The sequence below is a fragment of the Acanthaster planci genome, linkage group LG02 (assembly GCF_054643075.1).
Source record: "Acanthaster planci isolate LZ-2023a linkage group LG02, COTS_SCS, whole genome shotgun sequence".
NCBI classification, from domain to species: Eukaryota; Metazoa; Echinodermata; class Asteroidea; order Valvatida; family Acanthasteridae; genus Acanthaster; species Acanthaster planci.
This window is the reverse complement of record NC_141778.1, coordinates 3,456,622-3,480,356: the sequence shown is the minus strand read 5'-3', so window position 1 is coordinate 3,480,356 and position 23,735 is coordinate 3,456,622. Positions and strand designations below refer to the sequence as shown.

At 42.8% G+C, this 23,735-nt stretch overlaps 1 protein-coding gene and 1 long non-coding RNA gene across 3 annotated transcripts; one reads left to right on the top strand and one right to left on the bottom strand.

Annotated features, from left to right (window-relative positions):
- Positions 1-1,377: 1,377 nt before the first annotated feature.
- Positions 1,378-23,466, bottom strand: smo (smoothened, frizzled class receptor). Of its 2 annotated transcripts, none has more exons than XM_022227804.2 (12): positions 23,186-23,466; positions 21,237-21,976; positions 19,267-19,476; positions 16,235-16,407; positions 14,079-14,298; positions 13,476-13,599; positions 12,039-12,131; positions 11,401-11,509; positions 10,445-10,633; positions 9,435-9,586; positions 5,091-5,252; positions 1,378-2,811 (listed from the first exon to the last, which is right to left on the bottom strand). In XM_022227804.2, the coding sequence occupies exons 2-12, from the start codon at positions 21,708-21,710 to the stop codon at positions 2,381-2,383; spliced, it is 2,337 nt and encodes a 778-aa protein (XP_022083496.2). In that variant the 5' UTR covers positions 21,711-21,976; positions 23,186-23,466; the 3' UTR covers positions 1,378-2,380. The 2 variants fall into 2 exon arrangements, with proteins under 2 accessions (XP_022083496.2, XP_022083498.2); XM_022227806.2 differs by having other exon boundaries at positions 23,190-23,466.
- LOC147799802 (uncharacterized) lies at positions 15,692-17,076 on the top strand. Its single transcript, XR_015424273.1, has 2 exons — positions 15,692-15,945; positions 16,159-17,076. It is a non-coding gene; the product is annotated as an uncharacterized LOC147799802 (long non-coding RNA).
- Positions 23,467-23,735: the final 269 nt, after the last annotated feature.

The window sequence follows — 23,735 nt, the reverse complement described above, 5'->3', positions numbered from 1 at the left end:
GGTGGGGAGAGATTACCCTCAACTTTGAGACGATCCAAAATTTGTTTGGCTCCGAGTGTCAGTCCAAATCTGTAGCCCATGTGGACCCCCTGACCACACTACGTGAGGGAGGGGCTGGCGTCCGAGTCCAACCTGGGTGAGAGCCGCGTTGCTGCTGCATTCTCATCAAAGTCTAGCCTCATAGCACTGCCTCATAGATCTGTCCACGCTGCGAACTGTCATTGATCACTTGTCTAACTGATATCGGTGTACCAGGTAACCTAGATGGTTTTTAATTGAGTCGTATACTTGCCAGTCCTGTAGAACGATTGAGGAGGAAACATTTCAGAATTGAGAAGGCCTTGATTCGGAATGAATACAAAAACATTTGCGTCGCTGGCAGGGCAGGGTTCCATGATTTGTCGGCTAACTTGTTATTGAGCTAACAGGTTCAAAGAAAAGGGGGTTAAAATCATATAGGCCTAGTTATATGTGAATTAGGAGACAGAGACGAAGCCGAAATGCAAGTCCACGGGAGGATGCACCTTGACGTCCTCTGGCATTTCTTCAAAAGGACAGAGAACAAATCTCAGGAACGCTCCCGGGCTATGACGACGAACTTAAAGATTGGTGTCCGGTCCTGGCATTGTAGCGCAGGAGAGCAACAGAACGTAACCCTGTCAGCCAAGATTACCTCGTGTTATCCAGGATGAGTGTGAAGTATAATTATATCTCATGGCAATGTTCGCGTCCACGATAAAGACCAAATGGAGGACAAGGTCGATACTCCAAGTTGTGCTTGCGAGAAACGACATACCGTTTTTCTAGCGCCATTAGGGCCATCAGCATGGAATTCCCAAATGTCTTCATCAGTTAAAGAGATCGTTACTTTCGTAATGGTTGCATCGTGTTTACCGCAATACGCCCAACTATTCCGTGTAAGGAGCTAGCCCACTAACGCCGCTGCCCCAGCATGATTACAGGTACAGTTCACAATATGTTGGGCGCATCACGAATCGGTCCAAATACACATGTACATATAGTTGGTCAAGTAATCTGAAGTTAATCACACAACGGGGTTTCATCCACGCATTGAATAAAAGAAAGAAAATAAAATTGGAGCTGTGATTAGCAATGTGACAAGGTTTGCATCACAAGTGTGGAAAGACAGCTGGCTAATCATCAAATAAGGAGGCCGGATCGACAGGTTTCTGGATTACATTTGACCATTTGACTGACTGCAGCAGGTGTGCACTTTCAACAGATTAACCAATGTCCATCAATTCAGCGGGCTATAGGTGATAAAAAACAAGTCATAGCCAAATCGTGCACAGAAACGGCCACTGAGACTCTTTTATTGTGGCATTCACTTGTTGAATAAAGTACAGATATATACATGATAGGCTACAAGCATGGTGTAAAACGAGTTGCTTTCAAATGCATAGTACATGATCAAATGAGTTTTGTCCTGATCGAATGAATACAAAATGCATAGTTGGATTTAAGCATGCCTCCATACATATACATGTAAATGTGGAGTGAAAAAAATCAGTCTGGCTTTTCTAATTGCCGACAATAAATAACTACTACGAGTACCAAAATAAAAAAAAAAATTCATATTTATGTACAGAGAATAGCACAATGTTTCTCAATATTCTGAAGGCACATTTCTAGCTTTAAAAATACAAAGTGAGTTAGTAGACTTCAATGTGGTGTTTCTACTCAACATGAAATGATGACTTAATTATAAACCCTGTCCACTACGATTTGAAAAAAAAACAGATACTTTAACAGTTTGTACACTTTTGGCAAAATATGGACGGAAAATACCATAGTTCTGCACACAGCGAATTATTTTACTAATACTGAAATGGTGATGAGCACACATTTGGCACACTGAGCACCTGGACCGTAAACCAGGAATTAAAAAACCCCATGAAACTATTTTTTCTGTAGGCGCTTAATAAACCCTGCATATATTAGGCACAACGTGTGTCTGAAACCAAGACCACCATGATCAAATTTGAGCTGCACAAGTTAAAAAATCGGTTGGGCTACCTCTGGTGATAAAAGTAAGAGTGCAGAATTGCTCTCCATCGTTTATATTGCTGGTTGAAATGAGCCAGGGAAAACGGTGACAAACCTGTACTTCGTTTCCCTTTTATTACTGTTATGAGATTCCACTCAAGCTTTGCAGCATCTCCTCCACTTAGTCCATTTGAAAAGTTCTTGGGGTCAAGATGACCTGGATTACTTTGCATGCTGCTCTGCTCACGGGCCAGTTCGGGGTTGAAGCCAGCATGAAGTTAATCCCATGACGAGCACTAATGAATAGAATACTGCCCTCTACAGTTTATGCTCAAAGCCGATGGAAATTCAATTTCTGGTGTCAGAAGCGTTATCATACCACTGAATCAATGGACAAGGAGCTGGGAAGATCGTAGTCAACTGGGGGTGCTATGATACTGACCTGACGCCGTCGCTGAATCTCTGGGAGTTTGGGAACGCTTGACCCCCGTGGAAGACCGTTGCCTGGGAGGTCAGGGATCTCACCAGGGATGGAATTCCGGGCTCTTCGGCCAATGGTCTCGCCGCCGTTGCTGGGGATGTCCTCGATGTCATCGCCAAGCATAAAACGATCATCCATGGGCGTCTCACGGCCGCTGGGCCCACGCAAGGGGAGGAGTTGCGCGCGGCGGTGGGAGCGGTCGCGCCGTTTCTTGCGGCGTGCCTTGCGCATGTTGGGAGGCGGGGGCTCAATGACAACCTCCGCTTGGACCAAGTTGCCGCCAGCTGTGGCTGCAGTTCCGGGCCTCGATGCCAGCTGGGAATCTGACAGAGAGAGTTGAAATGCTGTCAATATCCAGGATGGTTGAAATTGAGAAGTTTTGATTGTGGCTTTCAGTGCATTGCAGTGTCATTAACTACAATAGATTCCTGTTATAGCACTCCGATGTAACGCTCTATTTTCATTTACCCCAGCTGCACGCCCATTCACTGTGTACATTGTTATGTGGTTATAGCACTCCCATTTACAATGCTTTTCTGGATATAATGCTCACAATTTTTGGCCACGAGAACCATACAAAGCGTGTGAAATGATTCCGGTTACAGCACTCTCTTTACCTTGGAAAATCAGAATCTTTGAAAATCAACGCATATGAAACCGCATCGCAAGGCTGCCGCAATAGGCCGGGTATCCTAGACACCAGTAGTTTAGCAATCACACAGAGTGCAGACATGCCCTGCCTGTCCACGCAGCGTGATCGCGAACACGTGCTCACCATGGTGAGCCGCGGCCCCGTGGCTTTGCTGTGGCGACATTGTAGTGATTATTTTCCCACTTTTTATTTATTCTCGTGGTGTACAGTAGTTTGGGACATAAATAATCAACATTGAGATACTACAGCACATATACACTGGACAGCAAGAGAAACTTGCCACTTCTGTCAAAGGCCACACATAAAAATTCCCTCCATAGAAATAAACAATGTTTGTACACAGGTATGCTGCAATACCCCTTACTAATCACATGCCCAAAAGTAAGTGATTATCTTTATAACAAAGAATAAATTGACATGCACAGCGACTTGGTTACTGAATCAAAAGTCACACACAAAAGCACTCTCCACCAAGCAAAAATGACCCATGAATGGACAACATTTTAAACAACAAATGACAAAGTGAACACCTGTTTTGTCAAAATGATGTGCATGAGTGGTTTCTGTAGGGATGCCATCCTTACTGACTATGCATACACATTATTGAAAACTAATGACTGCGACTTCTTTATTTCGTCCTGTGACATTGATTTCTGCATAAAACTTACGGCTCATTCTGTTACATTCTGTGACTTTTGTATTTTAGTTTAGTATTTTTCACCTGAAAGTTTCTTTCTACCGAGATATAAAAATCAGCAGCTTAAACTGTACGTGTATCTTCGTGTAGCAAATCTCGTCTTTTCACCGATTGTGTTCGGTGTGACATGACGGGTCTGTTTTCACTTGGGTTTTCTGATGACATATCTCTTTCTATGATCCATGGTTATTGGCAAAAGTCAGCGATTGGACTGTCCGTGAATGGGATACGCAGTAGCAGTCAGGATGTCGCAGTGGGTGTAGACGCAGTGCGTGTGCCGCGATGCAGCATGCACGAGGTCCCGTGGCGGTTTTTGAAGAAATTTAAAAAAAAAAAAAAAATCAATGTCATGAAAAGGTCAAGATAAACTGATACAAGGCACATACATCTGCCAATACATGTAAATAAAATTCACTTACATGACATACATGTAAATGTAGATACATGAATCTATACATGTACAAGTACACAGAAGTCCTGTTGGTTATAGCTGTTTGGTTATAACGCTCAATTCTGTTAGGTCCCTTTGAGAGCGCCATAAAGGGAATGTACTGTAAGAGGCCTTCGACGTAGATGTCTAAACCTGGCTAAGCCTTGTTCTCATCAATGACAATTTTAGGAGGCTACTTAGGTGGTAGGAATGTGGGCAAAAGTTGCCTAAATTGCCTTGCTTCAAACCCTCCTTTAGTTTTACAGCACAAATATGCACAAGAGTCCAAGGTTACTCTCTTGCATGTTGGTGCAGTGCACAACACAACACAGCTGTGCTTCTTTGAGGTGTTTACCAAGTGACCCAAAGAGTGACTTCAGCATAAGAGGGTTAATCAAGGTTCTCATTCCTCAAGTCAAAGGATTCGTCTCTTTAAGTATTACAAGGTCAGGGCAATGTTTACTTCTGATACAAGTGACCAATTATCCTCTTGGCGAAAAGAGCTATTTGAAGTGAAGTTCCTCGCACAAGATCACTATATCAAGGTCTTACAGCAGTAACTACGGTGTACCACTCGAAAATGAAAACTCATCACACTACGACATCATTCCTCATAAACCCTTTCAGACGTTAAGTTTAATATAGGTCATCAAGTGGGGGGGGGGCATGTGAAGCTTGGATTGATCAAAGAAAAACTATCCCTATTTGAAGTTGGGCGAGTCACTCGAATGTTACAGTGTGAGGAAGACGGCGTTTACCTCAACCTGGTTTCTAGCAAGATTGGCGCCAGTCCTAACTGGACAAACAAGCTCTCAAATCTCACCTGGCGAGTTCCTTGGGGAGCTGGCGTTGGTGGCAAAGACAGGGAGGGGCAGGGCCCCCCCTCCCCTTCGCATCAGCATCCTGGCTGGGACGTTATTGCCTTTACCCCAGATGGACGAGGAGTCTTCGGTTACGCTGGACTTGGGCAAGTCTAGCTTCATGCCTGTGGCAAATAGGAGACCAGAATATCTGAGAAATTACCAACTTGCGATTGACCCGAGTCATTTGAGAAGTTGCCGATGGCAGGATTCCTGCCCCTGAAGGACAATTAAATTCCATGACTTTTCCATGACGAAATTATGAAAATCCACGACCAAATAAAGCAATTTCTTGGACTATGCAGACTTTTAAAGCTGCGAATAAACTCATGCATTTTATGCACTCATTTCTGATAATAGAAATCAAACACAGTGTTTGAAAAATTCCACTACTTTTCCATGACTTTGGTCATTTTAACAACATTCCACGACTTTTCCAGGCCTGGAAAATGAAAACAAATTTCCATGACTTTTCCAGGCCCCAGGAACCCCGATATTGGTATTATTCTATGGAAAACCCGTCCCCGGCAAAAAATAATGTCAGTGGAAAATACCGACGTTTTACAATCGCTACCACTCCATGTTGCACCATCTGGCATGCACTATTATTTTCACCTGTGCATACCAAGTTCTTAGGACACCAACATACTGCAATGACAGTCCTCCAGAAAATTGGACTTATATAAATACTGACTAGTAGTGGTGAACTGTTAACCACTACCAGCCGGGGACTCCGGGATCGGAGCCGTATGGTTTATATGTGTGGCCGGGGTCTCCGAACTCGGACAAAGGAAACAGGGCCCTGTAACAAAAGACCGTACTCCGAACAAAAGACCAGGCTGCTGGGCATGACCGGAATTTTTCGCTCTCAAAAGTGGTGATAATCCAGCATTATTTTGAAACCGTATACCAGGGTTTGGGGTATTTAGAGCAAGCGGATTACCACCGGGGACAAAAGCTCTCCACCACCGCAGCGATGAGCCACACAGCACCGCTGCATGCTAATCTGGCCCCTATTGAAAAGAGGTCAGCAGTGCACTGAGCCAGGTTCGTGAACAAAAGACAGCTGTGTGACACCGCACAATCTGGGCTCTGTTTACAAGGCTGCAGGCCTGGCTGAAATATTCGGGTGTCAATGAAGGTCACCTGTCAACTTAGAGTAGTGCCTGAAGATTACTCCGTTCGGCTATAAACGACTGTTAAATGGAATGATGAATTGTTGAAGGATTTTGAAAACAGAAAAAATGATAGTCATGCCGGCCCAGCATCCTCAACGTTGAAAAATGCCCCGGTCCGAAGTGGTTAAGTGACATTTCTCACTGCATTATAGCTTTTTCGTAAATCTGACACTACGACACCCCAAATTTGGGACAATCGTGGACATCATCTGGCAGTGCAATGGTGAATTTACCAAGACGTTTGAAAAAGAGCTAGGCTATTTTTGCCCATGTCACGGGGGAAGGGGGGTGGATGGATAACATCCCCCCCACAAGAACTTGAAAGAGCCTGATTTTTGTTTTAACTTGGCATGCATGTAAAGGCACTCCACATCATTACAAACTAGTCTGAACTCAATCAGACGCTTAGTTTTATTGATAAGGTCATTTGAACTTCAAGGCTACATGCGTGCCAGTCTGTATGCATTGAGCACCGCAGCGGAAAAAGTATACATTTTTGGCTGACACGTCTCCGAAAAATGCACGCTGCACAAGAACAGTATGTTCAATTTTTGCAAAACTGGTGTCAAAATGACTGCAAAGCTCAACTTCTGAAAAAAATGCACTGCGGCGATATCAGGAAAAACTGTTGAGGGTGGGGGTTTCTCCGCCCTCTTTTTGGGTTAAAACATCCTCCACGTTAACTGTCACAGGAATTCACTGAATGGTAACATGTCCTGTGGTGCGAAGTGGTTAATCATTATGAAGTGAGACATGCACATGACACAGAACACAGTACACTGGACCCTTAACCACTTCGTGCCGGGGCATTTTTCAATGTTGATGATGCTGGGCCGGCATGACTATCATTTTTTCCGTTTTCAAAATCCTTCAAAAATTCGTCATTTCATTTAACGGTCGTTTATAGCCGCACGAAGTAATCTTCAGGCACTACTCTAAGTTGGTAGGGGACCTTCATTGACGCCCGAGTATTTCAGCCAGGCCTGCAGCCTTGTAAACAGAGCCCATATTGTGCGGTGTTATATAACTTTCTTTTGTTCACGAACCTGGCTCAGTGCACTGCTGACCTCTTTTCAATAGGGGCCAGATTAGCGTGCAACGGTGCTGTGTGGCTCATCGCTGTGGTGGTGGAGCGCTTTTGTCCCCGGTGGTAATCCGCTCGCTCTCAATGCCCCAAACCCTGGTATAGGGTTTCAAAACAAGGCTGGATTATCACCACTTTTGAGAGTGAAAAATGCCGGTAATGCCCAGCAGCCTGGTCTTTTGTTCGGAGTACGGTCTTTTGTTACAGGGCCCTGTTTCCTTTGTCCGAGTTCGGAGACCCCGGCCACTCATATAAACCATACGTCTCCGATCCCGGAGTCCCCGGCAGGAAGTGGTTAAGTTACCTTCACTTTCACCGTGGTTCCCTAAAGGTTTCTATTGTTTTGTTAAGTCTTGAGGGCTCCACAATAAGGCCGTTTCACAATAGTGCGCCACCGAAAGTTTGCAACGCGTTGGCCAATCACAATGCGCAAAATTTGTCGACCCAATGCGCGTTTGGAAAGGGTCGACGAAGTTCGCGTGCTATGATTGGCCAACGTGTTGCAAACTCTTGGTGGCGCACTATTGTGAATCGCCCGTATTCGTTCCTCGTGTATGTCAGCATGGAGGCTGTAAACATGACAGAAACCACAAGGTGATTTCTGATTTTAAATGAGAATCAATGTCGCAACTGACACACACAGTTATTTGTTCCTGTGCATTTTTGACAGCGACAGAGACAACAAATTCGTGAGCGCGAAGAACTCTACCACTTCACTCAAACAACGTCCATGCTGAATCACAAGTGTGAAATGTTTTCGAGTGTTGAAATGCAGAAATGTTGGAGCACTGGGGAAACGCTGCTAACGTGACTTGCTCCCTTTGCTGTGCTCAGTGTCATCTTGCGCTGCTGCGAATATTGGCCTTGGGGAAACACTGCTAGCGTGACTTGCTCCCTTTGCTGTGCTTGGTGTCATCTTGCGCTGCTGCAAATATTGGCCTTGGGGAAACACTGCTAGCGTGACTTGCTCCCTTTGCTGTGCTTGGCGTCATCTTGTGCTGCTGCGAATATTGGCCTTGGGGAAACACTGCTAGCGTGACTTGCTCCCTTTGCTGTGCTTGGCGTCATCTTGCGCTGCTGCAAATATTGGCCTTGGGGAAACACTGCTAGCGTGACTTGCTCCCTTTGCTGTGCTTGGTGTCATCTTGCGCTGCTGCGAATATTGGCCTTGGGGAAACACTGCTAGCGTGACTTGCTCCCTTTGCTGTGCTTGGTGTCATCTTGTGCTGCTGCGAATATTGGCCTTTTTGCATGGGACAAGGTTCAGCCTACAGGTCTTCCAATGACACTTTGTGCCTGGAGGATCATCATGTCCCCAATCATTTTCCTGAGTAGTTCCTCATCATATTTCTACTGTTTCTCAACCTACTTTTGTATTACTCTGTTAGCCACGTTTTTCATGTACATGCTTGTACATAGAGATATGCAGCTTTAACCCACAGAGCAACTGTCTGCGTGCCACCTATTATCACCAAATAATGCATGCACGCTATTTAATGGTGTGGATTTGTGGCCTCTGGTTTTACGTGTGCCCTTTACCGTGAAGGGCACAAAGAGCGCACACGTGCACCATACATGCCATAAGTGCACCAATAAACCAGGGGGAGCGGATTGGCGTAGCGGTTCTTTCCTCGCTTTGCACCAATGAGGCCCGGGTTCGAGTCCTGGCTTGGCCCAGGCTTTAAGTGCATTTGGTTTCAGTCCATACAGTCTCGCAGGTTTTCTCCGGGTACTCCAGTTTCCTCCTGCCTCTAAAACTGGACCTTCTTCCTAACTCCGTAATGTGATGCTGATTAATAAAGTGTATGAATAAACGTACAGTTATTGGCCTAAATAGCCCGAGTTGCTGAAAGCGCCATTAAAACAAACACCACCACCACCAATAAACCAACCAATGGACATTCTGACTGACGGCATTGACCTCCTTTGTAAAATACTGATAACCAGATCAGGTTTTATGTCCTCCGATTTGAATTGGTCAGTACCACAAACACTTCACAGTGCACCAATTGTTTCCAACAGCTCTGAGTGCAATCTCTAATTACCGATGGCATCGTCATGGGAAGCAGACTCGAAGCTGACCGACATGGCGTCGTCGTTGTCTTCAATCTTCTTGTCCATCTTCTTGGCAAATGCCTTGGCAATCATGCGGCTCTTCTTCAGCCTCTGGGGCTCGTTGATGGCTTGCCGAGTAATCCTGGTCAGAAAAAAAGCCAAAAAAGGGAAAAATTCCCACCAACCCTACGCATTAAACACTAGATAATAATTACAGTAACATTAAGACATGCAAATAATGTATTATATATAGCACTTTAGAGCAATTTCAAGGATTTTGGAAGCAACAAGGCCAAGTTTTGACCTTACTGACTGGCTGCGGCTGAATGTAACACACACGTCTATAGAAGAGGGTGCAGCCGCAAGCAAGTAGCTTCCGTGTTATTTCAGCCACAGCATGACTTTCTTATGAAGCCATTTGATGATTGTAATACAATAATGTACAGAGCAAATCAGTACCAGCAGATTGGTTCACATCACGTTATCCCTGCTCGCCGGGCCCATGAAATTTCCCTGAAACCCACCACAGCTCCCTGGGGAGCCTACAGTTTGATGCTGCCATTTTGGGTACAATCACAACGACAGTCTCTGCCCTTAAGGACACAAAATTTTACTGCCAAGTGGAGACCGAGATGAGTTGGTGCAGAGTGACTTGCCCAACGTCACAAAATGTAAGGAGCTGCTGAACGTGTCCCCCCCCCATGATTGGGAGTTACAGACTCTAATAGACTGTATGCATGTGTCTGCCATCTTGAATTAAGAGAGGTAAAACCTCTGATTTTGGAACTTGACAATAAAAGCAATAGTACCAGCCACATCAAACAAACTGAAAGTGAGGCTTTGAACCCCAAATAGTCTGGCACCTCCCTTTTTAACATTACATTGAATATGATTCAGGGAACCAGATCAAAGATGGCTTCTACGTAAATAAGGTCTGTAGGGATTTACGGGCTGTAATAGCTACATGTATGCCACTTGTCCTCCGAAGATGGCGACTTACTTTCTCCACGTGCGCTGCCAGATGGCCAAGGAGGATGGGGTCCAGACCCACATGCTCATAGCGATGCCCGCCCCAAACATGGAGAACAAGTGCACCATGATCACGCTGATGTTTGGCCGCGAGTTGAGCGAGCAGGTGGGGACGGGCTTGTCCGACAGGCCACTCAGGAATGTGACGTTGGCCTCACAGCTTGGGAAGGAAAAAGTTGCAGAGTCTTTTTCAGACAATGATGGCGGCTCACAAATAGCAGTCTGGACCTTTATCCCCAACCTGCCTACAGGAGGGGGGGAATCTGCCCCCTTACAATTGTCCTGATATTGTCCCTTCAAATTTTACAAATCTTGCCAGGCATTCTAGACCTTTTGCTTTCATCTTGCAGTTATTTGTTCAAACGTTTTTCAAAATTGGAAATATATTTTCTTTTTTTGGAAGACATATTGGCCAGAAAACGTTTCCACTAACACTGATGCAAATGCCCACAATGATCCAGTTCAGTAGTCAAAAAAGCCAATGTCTTTCGTATGGCTGCGCTAATAGGACAGACTGTCGTGCATGCACGTAGCTAGTCCCAAATAGCTCTGTGCTGGGCATGCGCAGTTGGATACCGAACTGTCTCATTGTAAGAGCACAAATGAAATGGCTCTAACAAACTCCTTTTGTCAAGTTGAGATAAATGTGCAGAGAACATTGATAACAAACCGAAATGCATACCCAGTTACAGAATCCCTACGAGAACTTCAAGAAGAAAGTTTCAATCTTTGACACCTCTGGTTCAAACTAGAACCACTTGGCTCTTTTGAAGGAGTTTCTTGCATGTGTAAACCTAACTAGATAGAACCACTTGGCTCTTTTGAAAGAAGTTTCTTGCATGTGTATACCAAAAAAAAATTTCCAGTCACTACCTTCTTGGACAGCCAGCTGGACAGAGAGATGGACAAAGAAACAAATGCTCTTACACAAGGTAATCCTGAAATCCCTGCCTCCAAGACTCCTGGTTGGTGAATTCATACAGGTGGCAGGCAAACGTGATGAACACAAAAAGAAATGCTAGAGCAGCGAAGACGCCTGAATACCAGGTGAGAAAAATACCAGCCATTTAGCCATTAAAGGCAGAGACAATTCCAACAATTGAAGATTTGGATATTCAACCCCCCATTTGATGAAGCATTCAAATATTAATTCGTGTGGAATTCCCACTTTAGTAAAAAACAAAATAAATTTTTTTTTGACAAAAAAGTAAAATAAAGAAAAAGTAGGAAGGAAAACTACTTTTTGGCCTTATTGCTAGGCATTTGCATCCATCTACCTTCAAGTTTGATCTTGAAATATGCTTTAAACTGCAATTCTGTTCCAAGTGATTAAATTATTGCCTTTTCTTCATTTCACTGATGTTCACCTCTGAACAATCGATTTTGATAAGAAATGTTCAAGGATTCGCTGAATGATGAAATAAACGAAAACTTGAACAATCACCACAACCCTACTTGGCATTTCAATTAACGTTTCGTCAGGCTCTTTTGGCAAGCATAAATCCTTCCTCAGGGAAGAAAAGCCGAGCAGGGGCAGGAGTCAGTCCAGATACTTTTATTTTTACCAATGCGGACGATGGTTCCCTTGATGCGGTGAGCTGCCTTGTCGCTCAGCAAGCCTGGATTGTCCCGATCGATGGTGCACAATGTCTTCAGACCTGGTAAATGGACGACAGATTTGTCAAAATTTGTCGGTTTATACTTGGAAAATGAATACCAAGCAGTGTGAGCTACCATACCAGGAAGGCACACAACTACAAACAAGAAGCCAGAACAAAGGTCACAAGCCAAGGGTATGTGAAGCTAAGGTAAGATTACGACTTTATTTTAAATTCATTAATATCAAACTATTGTAGCCCTGGAGCAAAATTAAAAGTTTGGTACACACAACCATTTAAATAAATTAAAAATGAAATCATTTAAAATAAGTCATCTTTTGAAATGAACAAAATAAACCACGCATGGCTGACAAACATATGAATTATTAAAATGAAACTGAAAATTCAAAAAGTCACATTTTAGACAAGAAAGATGAAAGCAATAAAAGATCATCCAGGTAAAAATATTATGAAAATAGTTGTGAGCAAAACTGAAATGAGCAAGAAATCGTACACTTATCTACAAAGTCAATAAACATGTGAACAGGCCTTTTTTGAAACTACTAGTTCTTGCAGAGAATTGAGAAATTGTGTTGTTAGATCTCAGACATCGACTGTGACTTTCCAATCAAGTACGAACACGGGAACAAAGGTAAGAACTTGTTTTACCAGGTACATGTACCTGTAATACCTACAGTATACTATCAAGGCTCTGTGTGATGATTTCTTTGGAGATCTTTTACTCTGTACTCTTCTTCAATGTCAGGACACTATTTGGCATCCTTTGTGGCTGAGTATTTTGAAGAATGCACTCTTTCACATGTACAGCAGACACTTTTGCTGTGATGTCATATGGGGAAGGCCCTGTTTAGTTTATAGCTTTTTCTGTTCAAACTGTGAAGCCAGATTTTGCCCACCGAGGACATTTCAGAGAGACGGTTGTTGGCCCACTTATGGCTGTGCACACACTTTTAAAACAATAATACTTTAAACAATAGGACGACATCACAGTTTGGTCATAAATATGAAAATTGGCATTTACAAATTGGAAATGGGCTAATTTGATACACAAAGGAGCATTCCCATGGGTTTAGGTAAAAAAAGTCTCAACCCTTCAAAATCCTTCAGCAATTCCTGTTGTGTTTCAGTGCAATGACTACCTCGTGACAAAGTGTACATGTACAAACAACACAAAAGCCTAACCCAAAACCATCGTACAACACATCCTCGCTATCAGCCACATGGTTTTGCCATTTAATAAGCCTCAATCCTCTAAAATGCTCCAAAAAACTGCCTCAAGGATGTTGAAAGATTGAGGAAAATAGGGTTAATGAAACCTTTGAAAAGGCCAAGAGATCCGTGGAAAAAGATCCCTGAGGGCGCACCTCCCTATTCCAAACTCACCACTTGTGAGAAAGAAACCGCCCACCAGCAGCATGACGCCGATAGGCAGCAGGACAAACCCTGCCCGGTAGTAGTGGTTCTGATACCCAACAAAGCAGATCCCAGACACCGAGTCCCCGTCCACCTACACAGTAACCAGATACTAGGTCAGACAGCAGAAATCTTGGGTTCAGTGTCACTGATCTCTGTACGCTTTGCTTGAATAGTGCAGTGAGGCCACCACGACAAAATTGTTGGGCCTCTAAAGATGGCTGCCATCAGCTACGGTGCAGCACAGCACACGAGAAGAGCCAAGTTCATAATAACATGTAAAAAATTAGCTAAGTTAAGTATGAAAGGTTTGTAGTCACACTATGGAATAACTCTCTTTTTTGAGTTGCGCAGTTCTGAAGATTTTTCCTCAGGACCACGCAACTAAAAACAGAGATGAACTTTCATGGTGGTACTACAGACCTTCCAAAACTTTGTTCATGTCCACCATGCAAACCTCCTAGTTTATTTAGAGAGATACTCATTAAACCGGTTTCATACAACCTGAGCCCATTTTGGCAGAGATGGTGAGACCAAAACACTGCCTGGCACAAGTATCCACCGAGCCCATACCTGATTGATGGCGACTATGATGACCACGAGAATGAATGGCAAACTCCAGGCCAGCAGGTGGAAGTAGCTGGTCTTGCCCTTGAGGGCCTGCCGGGGAGTACCCAGGGCACGGAAGGAGAGGTGCCAGGCGTAGGCCAGCCAGACGAACCAGATGACACCGGCAATGATGAAGTAGTAGACCAGGATGAAAATGATGGTGCAGGACAGGTTTTCTCCCTCGCTGGATGGGAAACAAAGGATAATAAATAATAAAGGATGGAAACAAAGGATAACAAATAATAGAGGATGGGAAACAAAGGACAACAAATAATAAAGGATGGGAAACAAAGGACAACAAATAATAAAGGATGGGAAACAAAGGACAACAAATAATAAAGGATGGGAAACAAAGGATAACAAATAATAGAGGATGGGAAACAAAGGATAACAAATAATAAAGGATGGGAAACAAAGGATAACAAATAATAAAGGATGGGAAACAAAGGATAACAAATAATAGAGGATGGGAAACAAAGGATAACAAATAATAGAGGATGGGAAACAAAGGATAACAAGTAATAAAGGATGGGAAACAAAGGACAACAAATAATAAAGGATGGGAAACAAAGGATAACAAATAATAAAGGATGGGAAACAAAGGATAACAAATAATAAAAGATGGGAAACAAAGGATAACAAATAATAAAGGATGGGAAACAAAGGATAACAAATAATAAAGGATGGGAAACAAAGGACAACAAATAATAAAGGATGGGAAACAAAGGATAACAAATAATAAAGGATGGGAAACAAAGGATAACAAATAATAAAAGATGGGAAACAAAGGATAACAAATAATAAAGGATGGGAAACAAAGGATAACAAATAATAAAGGATGGGAAACAAAGGATAACAAATACTAAAGGATGGGAAACAAAGGATAACAAATACTAAAGGATGGGAAACAAAGGATAACAAATAATAAAGGATGGGAAACAAAGGATAATAAATAATAAAGGATGGCAAACAAAGGACAACAAATAATAAAGGATGGGAAACAATGGACAACAAATAATAGAGGATGGGAAACAAAGGATAACAAATAATAAAGGATGGGAAACAAAGGATAACAAATAATAGATGATGGGAAACAAAGGATAACAAATACTAAAGGAAGGGAAACAAAGGATAACAAATAATAAAGGATGGGAAACAAAGGATAACAAATAATAAAGGATGGGAAACAAAGGACAACAAATAATAGAGGATGGGAAACAGAAACGAAACCAAACAAAAACAAAACACAAAACAAGACCAAACAAATCAACTGGACCAGTTGATTTTGGTTTTGCATTTGTGACTTTTGGGTCGAGTCAGTTTAACCGTAACACCCCCCCCCCAGGGTTGCTGGCTCTAACCTTCCCCATTCACACAAAGTTAAACACCCATATGGGACTTTGTGCACAGAGGCTGTTGGACTTTGTTTTTCTGAGGTATGCCAAGCCCAATGCAAAAGCCAGCTGCGATGGGTCTACCAGACCCACAGAATTAAACACTTCACTACTGTGTGGTTGGGGAAGGTTAGGGTTAAGTCATCTTGATAAAATCTGAAATTAAACATGAAAACGGAACAGTTCAGACATTTGGATTGCGCATTGATATTGCAGAGTCACGGTGCCTGGTATGGCAAAAATGCGTGACTTTTTGTTTTTGCCATAGCCACTTGCCAACTAGGAGAGCATACAATGTACCTTATAACGACATAAGTTGCAGCAGCTTTTGAGTTGTTACAGTGATTGCTCTGAAAGTGTTCAAGCAGCCTTGTTATAGGACGACTCTTACCAATCTGAATTTGGTTTTCTTGGGGTGGGGATCTGTTTGGACTCAGGTCTGTTGGAATTCTTTTTAGTTTAACTTTTATCGGATCAGATTCGAGGAGCTCAGATCAGTTTCTGGTCGAATTTGGTTTATTCACGTCTCTCTAGTCTACATGTATCTACATGTGCATGTATCTACATACATATGTACATGTATGATGTCAGAAGATTCAGGCACTGCAAACTGAAATGCCAAGATATTTCAATCATTGTCTATATTACAGCCGAGAGAGTCCTACCTGTTTACACGTCATACCGCATTAAGTGGTTACCAAGATGAATGAGTACCAGTTACCGTACCTCGGTTCGGCCAGGCGCATGGTACCATCTTTCCGACAGATGATGTCGTCCCTCGCACCGCTTGGAAACTGGGCCAGGAAACCGATACTGCCGGCAAAAAAGCAGCCGTTCATGTAGAACAGGATCAGGGCTGGGTACTTGCTGGAGTTCTTCCAGTCAGCACAGAAGGTGATCTAGTTGACGACAAAGACAGTGTAAAAATAAAGAAAGACCATCCATGGAAAGTGAACACGAGTGTTACTTCATTGAATGTCTTCCCTCATGTTCAGTTCAAAAGGGTTTGACATTTGTAATGTGGTTTTCATTGCTGAATTACATGCAGTCATTTATGGACCCTTCTCATAAACCATTTAGTGTGGACGGCTGATATTTTGCTTTAAGATGTCCTTTACAAGTGCATTTGCCAATTTACTCTTAAAGAGAACGCTATTTTCCAGAAACATTTTGCAGTAAGTACCGGTAATTTTTAATTTGGAGATTTGATGGCTGTGTGATATTTTATAACCTTTTGTCCTGTACTGATGATTACCCTAATTTAGAAGCCATGGTAGGCATAAAATACAACCATGGCATGGGAAGAGAAGGCTATGTACACCAATTTTTACCCTTAAATTGCAGGTCTCCCCCCCAACACACTGCTTAGACTCTGTTGGATGGTGTTCTCTGTGGACAGAAATCATTTTCCTAGATAGTGGACCCTTTTCTGCTCACTATTCTCATCTCAAGAACACAACTTCATGAAAATTCCTCTCAAGTCAGTGAAACTTAGAAGTTGGTTGGGCTCATGAGTATCGGTTCGGTACATGATGTATGCATATTTTCAAAACTGAAATTTCTTTGAATGTTTTGATGCTTGTATCACTTAATATTTATATCACTTCTTTTCTTTATTTTTTTTTTGGAAAAGTGAAATTGAATCTAGCCAATAGATCTGTGGACAGCTTTAACAGGGCTGCCTGATCTCAACACACCCCTCCCCCCTCCCCAGGAACCACGTAGAATACATGAATATTGTGTCTGAACTTCCTGCTACATGTAGCTGGTGCCCAGTTTCACTACAGACTGGCCATTACACTGCAGTGCTTCAGAAGGTTCAGCGACAATAGCGATGGGCCGCCTGACGCCATTCCAGAGAAAATTAAGCCTAAGGCGAAGGCAAGGAGGATGATCTACCCTTTTCTTAAAGCCCCGTATCTTTCTGATTTCGATGGCCTTCCTCGAAGGGAAACAAATACACAACAGCCTTGCCTGTGCCAATGCTAAAGTAATGAATTCAACACCGATGCAGCCAACAAAAGAGCTGAACTGTTTCTCCCTTTTTCCAACCCTTTTTTTCAACTTAGTTTTTTTTCTCCACAATTCAAGTCACATCAGCGCGTCGACAAAGTATTATTGCCATGGCAACATTTCATATTCTTACTCTGTAAGAAAGCTGCCAAAATGTGGGAAAGAGTGACTGGGGCCAACTGCAACACAGTGTGATGCATTACTATGGAAACAGTGAAACTTATACGTGTTACACTTATACCATGGATTTATTTTTGCATGTATAAAATTACATGAAGTTAAATGGAAAGTGTAATTTTCAAAGTCAACCAGTACATTAAGCTGGCAGTTTGATATTAACTTGTCCACTTTTGTAAACATCCATGTATAACTTCTGACTTCACTTGACCCTACTACAATAAAACTAAAATACCAGAAAACAAAAGCCACAGACCAAAACCCAGAAAGTCAAAAGGTATTAAAAAAAAAAACCTCCTTGTTACCCTGAAATTCCAAACTCCACTAACATACACATGGAAATCAATCGTTTAAAAATGCCCCTTAAACAAAAATGTTGTAGATTCCAAGCTTGATGGGTTAGAAGGGATAAACGCAAAGAGATAAGCCTGTGGCCATAAGAAAGAGAAGTAAGCAAGCTGAATGGATGGCTACTGGGCACACTTGGGCTCCTTTACTCAACCTTCTCAATGACCAACCAATGCCCATTGTGTCTATTCATGGAGGGATCACACCAACCATGGGAGAAGGGAACACAGTGAAGGTGTCAATAAACAGGGGGAAAAAGGCAGCATCAGGCATGTCAAAAACAAGTTACTGCAGCTGTACGACACTGTGCGTCTTCTGACTCCCTGAACAAATGTCAATGAAACCGTGCACTTCTAATGATAGTTCCCCAATGTAAACATTGGTACAATAAAATGCAACACATTTACACCGTATCTGGACAACTTTAACCCTCATGTGCAAAGACACATTCTTGACAAAGTTGTCCCATCGGTCAAATGACCCTTACATGTCGGTGTACCGGGCCAATCAAGTGGAAGGAAGTTTTGACACTCTGTGACAGCAAAAGGGAGGCTTAAAAACGATTAAGATGTACATACGTGTACCAGCTGATGTACGTGCAAACAAATAGCAGACAGGACTACATGTACTCATATAAATATTTATTATCCTAACTGCCAAAAATCTGCCATACTCCAACAGAAGGTTTTGTGAGGTTTTGGCAGGTTTGGTACCGTACCTGAGGAACTTTTTGTTAAATTTTGTGAGACTTGGGATGAAAGGCCCAGGGAGAAGGTGTTGGATTCTGAGTTGGGACACACGCGGGTCACTGTGTGCAGTGTCTGGCTTGCTAAACCAATTGTTGGACTATGCTTGATTTTGTCAGGTTTGGTACTGTTCAGTGCAAGTCATCCTATACTGAATAGATCCATCCATACCATATCACTCAAACTCCAACGGGCTCATTCTGTTGGAGTTTATCAGGTTTGGTGCAGTAACCTGCATGTACAACTACATAGACAAGTACATGAACCTGTTGGATTTTGTGAGGTTCAGTATGCTTTCTAATGCAGGAGCCTAGGGGGTTAGGGTTAGTGAACGTGATCCCAGCGTACAGCTTTAAACTGCTCTATGCTTTTTCTGGCAAACCTTCGATTATCAATTGAAAAGTCAGGCCAAATAACTGATACACCAATTAGTTAATTGAAAGACTGAAAAACAGTGGTGGGTTTCATACTCACCAGTGTGAAGAAGGTGCAGACCACACAGACGCTGGCAAAGACTGCAATAAAGAGATGGACTTGGGCGTGTTCCTCGTCCGTGTAGAGTGGGTTGCGGCACTGGATTCCGCAGCCCTCCACCGTGTCGTACCAACTCTTCTCGTTCTCCGTGGCCACCAGGGGCGGTTCGCACTCCCCCGTGGTGTTGAAGGTGATGGATTTGTAAACATTCTGCATTGGGGTGGAGGTTGAATTGGAGCATTGAGGAAGGGGGAGACTTTCCATACATGGTTTTTAATGTAGAGCCTACTTTTTTCACACAGATCCAGATCACAATCAGTGATGTTTGGTTGGCTCACTGACACCAGAGCCCGCCTAAGCAAATCAGCTTTGGGGTCACTGATCGAGATCAAGATCCATGTCAAACAAACAGGCCCTTAATTTTTTTTTTAACCTAACTCCCTCTATGGGATTTTTGTGAAGATACAATCTCAGGCTCTATGCGAATCGCTTGTCTATAGCCGGAAATTACGCATGAGTCTATGGCAGTGGCCGCGGCCAGCTCCCATGATGTGTGTAAAGTCGTGTGTAAATTCCAGCCGTAACCGAGTGATTCGGACACGGCTTAAGTCTTGAGAAATCCAAAATCTCTTCCATGTGTTCCTTGGAAGGCCACTGCCTCAATCCTCAATGTAAATATGTTCAGTACAATCTATGCCTCATTCTGTTTATAGCCAAAACATGAATTGTAAGGTTTAGGAACATGACAAAACACACCCTTTAAAATCTGCCACACATTTTTGCCATGCAGCCTCCGTCCTCCAAAATCCCTCAAAAACCATGATGAAGATGTGGCAGAGCTTTGAATGATTAGGGTTAATAAAAGACAACATGAATTTGCCTGAAAGTCTGCCACTTTTTTAATGATTTTTTTCACTCTGCTTGTATGAGATTCAAGAGTGACTAAGTACGGTAATAAAATACTAATGGCTTCCTCATCATTTTTGGAAAAATTAAGGTACACAGGGGAGTCCCGTGTTTAGGGTGAAAGAAAAATTCAATTCAAATTTTCAAAAACACTTTAAACTGAAAAAGTTGCTGAAATAATAATCAAAATCAACAGAAACTTGTATGTACACAAACAATCTAAATTGGCTGACACATCATCCCCCGTTTCTGTAGATCTTTTAACAAAGTTTAAAAGCTCAACTCTCGTTCAGTACGTGCCATTCCCCCAAAAGATCCAAAACTAACAGAGACAGGCAGTGTAACCAACTGACTGCCCAAGTTTTCAACCACTGGTATCAGAAATGCGCAACCAACTTAATTTCATTGTTCACTTTTCAGACGATAAACAGGTCTTCGGAATGTTAACCATTTCATGCAAGATAAGAGGTAAATAAACAGGGATTTTCTGAGCCAGGCACCCGGGTGACAAGGTACTGGGCGGGGTCTACACCCATTTCCAGGCCTGAGTAAATTCCATTTCCATTAAGTTTGTACATATGTACAGAGGTGCTAATCTGTGCAAGTTGAGTGTGTATGAAGCCCCAAGGCTTCTGTGTACCACAGCTGGGTGTTGTAGCAAATTATCAATCCATGACACGGTCTGGGAGTTTCCAAACAGCGATGATGCATTAAGAAATATCAAACAAATCTTTAACAATGACCACCCAGGGTCAACAATTGTAGAGTTCAACTTTACAAAAAGAACCCTGGATGTGGTATGTTGTATCCAAAAGTTATCAATTTTTGGATGAAAATAATACAAAAACATCAGATGACATCATCTGCAAAATGCAAGGGGCTTATATAGTTAAATAAAAACAGGAGTTCCTGATCAAGCCAGAATGAACAATCACAACTCAGTTTATTTTTCTTCCTTTTAATACATCGAGGTTGGGTTTCTCTTGAGGGCAGATGAGCTTTACTTTAACGGGGTAACAACTTCTTGTGCTCTCTACAAATGCACAGCTGTGCACCATACTTACATCACAGCTGGGTGGGAAACGATCTTCACTGCACGTGACAAACTCAGGCCAGCCGTGCTCAATGTCCACGATGCGGCAGGGCCCCCGGGTGACAGAGCACATGTCATAGCTGGGCAGCTCCACAAGCCCGTCCTCGCAGTGCGGCAGATAGACGGCGCAGAGGAAGGGCTGGACCACCTCCCAGCACTTGGGCACCAGCCGCAGCCCCTCCCACTTCTGGAGGTTGCGCAGGGCTTCGGCAGAAGTGGCCGAGTCATTGGCAAGGTCCAGCGAGGTCTGGGAGTGCTGGATGGCCGAGCCCAGGCACGTGGCATTCAGGACAGGGATGCATGTAGCCTGTCTTTGGCATGAGGGCACGCCCAGGCTGTCAAAGACAGTCCGGTTCACGGCCCCCACTTGTGGTAACATCCATGCCCAAGCAGTAACAAAAGTAACGACCCAACACAATGCTACCCTCTCTTTGATTTGAGCCATGATGCAGTTTGGCTATAGGTGCCGTTTTCATTAGGAGTACCCAAAATATTGCAAGAGCAGGCCATCTGAATGAGTTCCCATCAATGCTGGTAAGTGATGATGTTAAGGTGAAGTGACAAACTCATCTACACTCTCAAGTCTGACAGAGGGCAGTATTGGAACGTTCCATGATTTTTTCCACGCCCGACACTGACACTTTCTCAAATGATGCAGTTTCCAGGGATGAACTGTTTGCAGCCCCTGGGGCGCTGCCGCTTCTGTGGGCACTGGAGGTAAAAAAACAAACAAAAACCCAGTAATACCTGGCTCTACACAAGGCTCCTTCATTTGAGAAAAATTATTTCAAATAAAAACGTGACAGGAGAAAATCTTACAACTGTAATTCCTCCAACATGAACAACTGAATAAGGTGCACATAGAACAACTGTGTAGCTGTTTTAAAAAATTGTAAATAGGGCAAACATCAAGTTTAACAAAGGAACTCCAAAGATACAATGAAGTCAGAAATTTATAAAGTTCCTTCTCTTTACCCTCCGTGGCTGTATTCTTTTGACATTTTGTTTCTGACAAAGTACAACATGTGGCCAAAACTGATCATGGACGGATACATCATACAAATGTATGGTGGAAATCCTTCAGTTGTGTCAGAGGTCAGATTTTCGCAGGCTGGCATGGCTGGTAATTAGTCTGAGTAACTTGGACACTGCGAATCGCTCTATTTAACATTTGGAAATAGACCATGTCCCAAGTGTTTAAAAAGAGGCATATTTGTAGTGTTCACGATACTCAGGTTACCTGCAAAGGTAACTTTGAACTGTTGATGCACCTGATACAAATCTTGAGAAAGTTTTGAAGAAAATTGAGTGAAACAAAAACAGACGTGTCCTACAAACTAAACCAAATTTTTTTTCTTAAATTGACACCCAAATTCTCACTGTCAATGAACCGGGGAAAGATTCACACACACGAAAAACAATTTCCATCTTCGAAAAATATGCTAACTTGGAAACAATGCATTGCTAACTCTTTCCTTAAATTTTTGGTTAAAACATGTAAAATGTGGTTCTTTTTGGTGTAAAAAAGACTTTGAATTACGGTGTTACTTCAACTGGGGCATGAATTTAATAGCAAGGCCACGTCTTGCAAGTTCTGAAACTCAATGTATTTTCAAAGGTCTATTAATATTAAAAGTAGTCTCTCTAAGAATTTCTTTATCTTACAAACTTTACTTTTTAGTGCAACCATACAGAAAGAACTCAAACAAGACGGTTACTATAGCGTGTACATGTATTATTAGGGCCTAATTAGGCATAAGGCCTACCTGTACTTCATATTTTTGCAGGTGCCTATTCCAAGATGATATATTATGCACAGTGTTTGTTGATCAAAGCATAGGCCACCCTTTAATCAGTAATACATCAAAGACACAAATCCCTACCCAAGAACTTCAAGATGTCGACAATACCGTCCCTTACCTACATGTATTAGAAGATGAGACAAAGTTAACTTCCTTGAGAAACCCCGAGCGAACGTCTCACAAACTAACCGCTTCGACCCCCTCAAATCACGGCCAGAAATTCGTTTGTCTTCCCTCCATTTATTGCCAACAAAGCCTGCACGATGACCACTTCAGTCGCGTCAAAGCACTTAGACTTGTTTGCCTATTAATTTACTGGCAAACAGAAAGATGTTCCACTTAGAAGTTGACAAACAATGGTAGCGGCAGGCACACCAGCACAGTACGCGTACGCTGGGCCGACGATGCAACTTAGTTCTAGCGAAATCTTGACCGGTCACGTGACGATATGGGGCATTCCTATGCAAATCAAGTTGCGAACAAGTTCACATTACAAGTTGGGTGGTAGCTGTCAAAGATGTAGAAGTTTACTTTTATTTTCCGTTTACTCCCTTTTTCAGAAAGCCATCAGACACATCAGTGCCACATGGAGTTGGTTTTGTGGTGGTCAGGCTCATTGTCAATGTCATTGAAGCTCCAGAAAATTTGCAAGGACAGGAAAAGAAAAC

Coding starts and splice junctions, on each gene's coding strand:
- smo (XM_022227804.2), bottom strand. CDS start 21,710: ATGGCTCAAATCAAAGAGAGGGTAGCATTGTGTTGGGTCGTTACTTTT. Junction 10,634..11,400: donor GGATTTCAGGATTACCTTGT/GTAAGAGCATTT, acceptor TTCCTTCCCAAG/CTGTGAGGCCAACGTCACAT. Junction 9,587..10,444: donor TGGCAGCGCACGTGGAGAAA/GTAAGTCGCCAT, acceptor TTTTCTGACCAG/GATTACTCGGCAAGCCATCA.